The sequence below is a fragment of the Anneissia japonica genome, unplaced genomic scaffold, assembly GCF_011630105.1.
Source record: "Anneissia japonica isolate Jap-2015-1 unplaced genomic scaffold, ASM1163010v1 scaffold288194_len294098_cov161, whole genome shotgun sequence".
Classification (NCBI taxonomy): Eukaryota; Metazoa; Echinodermata; class Crinoidea; order Comatulida; family Comatulidae; genus Anneissia; species Anneissia japonica.
Genome location: NW_022756127.1, coordinates 55795 through 60480, shown reverse-complemented (window position 1 = coordinate 60480; position 4686 = coordinate 55795). Strand labels below are relative to the sequence as shown.

At 31.0% G+C, this 4686-nt stretch overlaps 1 protein-coding gene across 1 annotated transcript in view; it reads left to right on the top strand.

Moving 5' to 3' along the window:
- The window catches only part of LOC117124105 (transient receptor potential cation channel subfamily A member 1-like), a 59418-nt gene that overhangs the window by 34919 nt on the left and 19813 nt on the right, over positions 1-4686 (top strand). The window contains exons 11-13 of the mRNA XM_033270245.1: positions 1450-1619; positions 2489-2653; positions 3930-4044. Coding sequence (XP_033126136.1) covers positions 1450-1619; positions 2489-2653; positions 3930-4044 — 450 coding nt within the window. The remainder of the gene's footprint in view (positions 1-1449; positions 1620-2488; positions 2654-3929; positions 4045-4686) is intronic.

Below are 4686 nucleotides of genomic sequence, written 5' to 3'. Positions count from 1 at the left end.
CCCCCTCCTGCTGGCGCTACCCCTGGTCCAAAATAAAAAGTGGTGATATTATCGAAGTACCTAGTGTTGAACTGAAAGGCTCTTGTGTGATAACTAAAGTAGATAAGATAATAATTAACTATTCGGTTTATATAAATTGAACCGAACTTTTTTATCTGTATGGAATACAATTTCACTAAAATCTTACATTAATAAAATGTTAGTTGAAATAAACGTACGTGTTGTCTACTAAATAAACAGTAAATGACACATATAATAACATAAATTTTTAGACTCTAACTTTATATTAAATATTAATCACTAAGTGTCGATCACACATTGACCTTCATCCGGTGTATGTCAATAAAGTAATTTAATTCGGACTTTCAATTAGACATTAATCGATAAAATGGCTAAAAATTATCTGCATCGATGTGTTCATGTTCTTCCTCTCATAACATGAAACTATAAACAATCGATAAGGAATAGGCCTATGCCTGCGGTTGGTTGGTATCAGATCTAACTTAAATAGCATAGGATCATTTAAATACACACCTTATTCTGCTATTTATCACATCACTTACCTTTGCGTGTAAAAGAAGTTTTATTGTGTTCTGCTTTGTTGTTATTTCGGTAATTGTCACCAACCAACTTAAACAATGTTTTCTAATGTGACTCATACATAGCGTGTTATTCTTATAAATAAACACTATATGACACTTATAACAACACTTAGACTACAAATTTTTATTAATCACTTCACACAACAAAGGTATTACACATATTACACATAAACACCTAACAATAAACTTCCATTTAGAAATTAATTAATAAAATGACTAAAGATAACTTCATCGACTAAATTGATAATAATTTAATTTAATAATAATTAATTAATTAATTTCATAATGACAATAATTAAAATAACTTTTAATAAGTTTATTTAATATAATAGTGAAAATGAAACTATAAACAATCGATAAGGAATAGGCCTAGCCTTCGGTTGGTTGGTATCAGATCTAACTTAAATAACATAGGATCATTTAAATACACACCTTATCCTGCTATTTATCACATCAACTACCTTTGCGTGTAAAGAAGTTTTATTGTGTTCTGCTTTGTTGTTATTTCGGTAATTGTCACCAACCAACTTAAACAATGTTTTGTAATGTGACTCATACATAGCGTGTTATTCTTATAAGTAAACACTATATGACACTTATAACAACACTTAGACTACAAATTTTTATTAATCACTTCACACAACAAAGGTATTACACATATTACACATAAATACCTAACAATAAACTTCCATTTAGAAATTAATTAATAAATGACTGAATATAACTTCATCGACTAAATTGATAATAATTTAATAATAATTAATTAATTAATTTAATAATGACAATAATTAAAATAACTTTTAATAAGTTTATTTAATATAATAGTGAAAAATTTAATTGTTAACAGGGCAAAGATGCACGGTTATTACTAAACATGCAAGACTGTCACGGGTGCACTCCTATGCATTACGCTACCAAAGAAGGAAACATGAAGTCAGTAATGGGGCTAATTGAGCTCGGGGCAACTGTCAACTCCAAAGACAAACATAAACAATCACCTTTACATTTTGCAGCCAAGTGAGTAACTACATTTATCATCGTCATCGTTGTCATCATCAATTACACTTTTTTTTGTTTTTAAAAGAACACATTTTATAAGAACACTGAGGCTGAAATTGCTTAAGAATTAAGAACGAACAAATTGAGGCTGAGGTAAAATGTCCAATGAGATTTTTATTTAAAAAAAAATAAAACTAGAAAAACAAAAAAAAAATATATCTGTACCTTATGTGCAGTAGGTGTGACTATGTAATACCCTCTATAATACAGTACAGGAGGTGTGTACCTACTTGTCATTTAGGGCCATTTTTACCGGGGCCTTTTTTCTGGGAACGTTTTTTCAGTGGTCTTTTTTTCGGGGCCAGTTTTTCCTGGGGTACTTTTACCTACATTCCAGTACAGTGTATACTGGTACAATAACACATTTGCATGTTTGAAAAGCGTGTAACATAAGAACAAAATAAGAATTTTAAGCCTGAAATTGGCCAAAAAATAAGAAGACTGAGCCTGTGCAAAATTTTACTGGTTCTTATAAAAAAAGTGTATCATATTCATTATCATCATCATCGTAGAAGTCGTCATCATTATCTTTGTCGTCGTAGTTACTATTTCATCCTCCTGATCTTCATTAATAATATCATTATTATCAGCACGTTTTCTAAAATCATCATCACAATTGTCTTCATTTTCATTATCGCCCTCCTCATCCTCCTCATCAACATCATAATCTTGATGACCGTCATCGTCATTACCTTCATCGTTATCATCGTCGTCATCATCTTCATTTTAACACCTGTATTGTTTAATTTTCCCTAAACTTGCTACTGTTATCAATATACTGCACTTAATGACAACAGTTACCTTATTAAAATTGTAATATTTTACAGATATGGAAGATTCAACTCATGCCGACGAATGCTAGATAGTCGACATGGACAGATGATTATCAATATAGCCGATGGTGAGGGCAAGACTGCTCTCCATATTGCAGCCTTGCATGGACAGGCTAAGGTTGTCCAGTTGTTGCTACATAGAGGCGCTCTTCTTCATAAGTGAGTAGGCCTATGTTCATTTCTAACATAACATTAATAGTGATAATAATGGTATTAATAATAATATTAACACAATATAATAACTTTATTGAAACCAATTTTCAACCAATTGGCTGTTATTACATAAGGTCGTTATCACATTTAGAAATGAAAAAAATAGTATTATTATAGAATAATGGTATAGCAATATAATTATTATTCGTGAAGTAGAAATGAAAAATAATAGTATAGTAGTATTGTAATATATTAGTATAGTATGCTATCAGTACTATAAATTTAGATATATAATAAAAATAATCGTTCGAAAACAACAAATACGCTTCAATTAGAGCAATACATTTACAGACTTGAAATTAATGTATAAAGTTAGACTTGCCAAAATATATTATATACGGCCAGGCAACTAACCCTAAATTACATTAAATTAAATTATATAATTAGTCAAAAAATTATAGCATCTCATAATAATATGATGGCAAGCGATGATTAAATCATTGAACATACGAAAATATGAAGAAGTAATAAGTTGTATAATGAATGTATAAAGTAATAAATAAATTCGTTTTACCCAGCTGATAATAAGATTCGATGACCGAGCACCAGTTATGGCACTGGTAATAAAGAGACCACATACAAAAACTGCGCATACTCAAACTCAGTACTATTAACAAAGACCATTGTAATAGTGAAATATAATTCTATAACTGCTTTTGCTTACTGAACAGTTCCTCGAAATAGCGATCACACTCTTAAAACCTTATTTATATAAAATTGCTGCACTGTTGCTGAAAGCTGTCCAGTGATAGCGTTTCGTAGTTGTTTTATTTTAAACTGGGCTTGACTCATGATGCAGCAAATGGTGCCGACTCTCGCTATCTTATTTACTTCTTTTTTTCTTGTAACTTATCTCTAGTCATGTCAACCTTCCTATTTCCTGGTGTGCACCAATAATTTTATTGAGTTCATTTACCTCTCTGCTTTAAAGAAATCATTATTACAATACCAGTTGCTTGTGACTTTTCATTGGAACACATTTCATTTTGAAAAACAATCCTTCTTTACTTTAACTTACCTGCATTTTGCTGACATGTCATTCATTTTATCACTTCACATCTAAGGGCATGCTTTGTAATAGGGTTCATAAATATTCTTTGAAGTATCATGGGCCTATGCTTTTTTTCCTGGACACTGTAATTCTCAATTTCTATTTATTGTTTTCTCTTGCTAACTGCATTTATACGTACTAGTACAGTACCCTATCGTTTGCTTCTATTAGAGACCACAATGGGCGTACACCATTGCACCTAGCTTCAATGGGAGGATATACCAATACTATGAGTGTTTTACTAGCAACCCACCCTCAACTATTGGATATGGTAGATGATGAAGAGGTATTGGTATTGTCATTATACACCATGCTCTCGTGATTGTCTTGTCGTGCATGTGCATATTTCTCGATGTGAATTTTTAGTATTAAAGATCTTGTGCGATATTGTGGTCAATAAATTAACGAATATTGAATAATATATTACACATAACACTTTGTATACGTATGGTATTTCCCATTCAAAAGACAAATGAGAATAAAAGATAGACGACAAAAATGAAACAAAATAATCAGCAGCATAATGATGTTGATATTGCTCCACGCCGTCTTGTGGTAATACTAAACATATCTAGGCCTAAAAAGTAGTCTGCATGATTATTAATATATGCATATTGTGATGTGATGTGATGTGTAGTGACATGATGTGATGTAAAAAATGTAATGTAATAAGACATGACTTGATTTAATATGATGTGATATGGTATAGGATAATACTGTATGATGGAATATTATAACATTACATGATAATATTAAGGTTTGATTATATACATTACATTGATTATATGATTACAGCTGTTACATGCAGTAGCAATCTTCAGGAGTGAGTGGATAGGAAGATATAGGTAGAGTAAATTCTCGCTGACATAACCTTTATTACCATTACGCTCTGCATTCACATTGAGCACTATACGTCGTTGATCTTGAC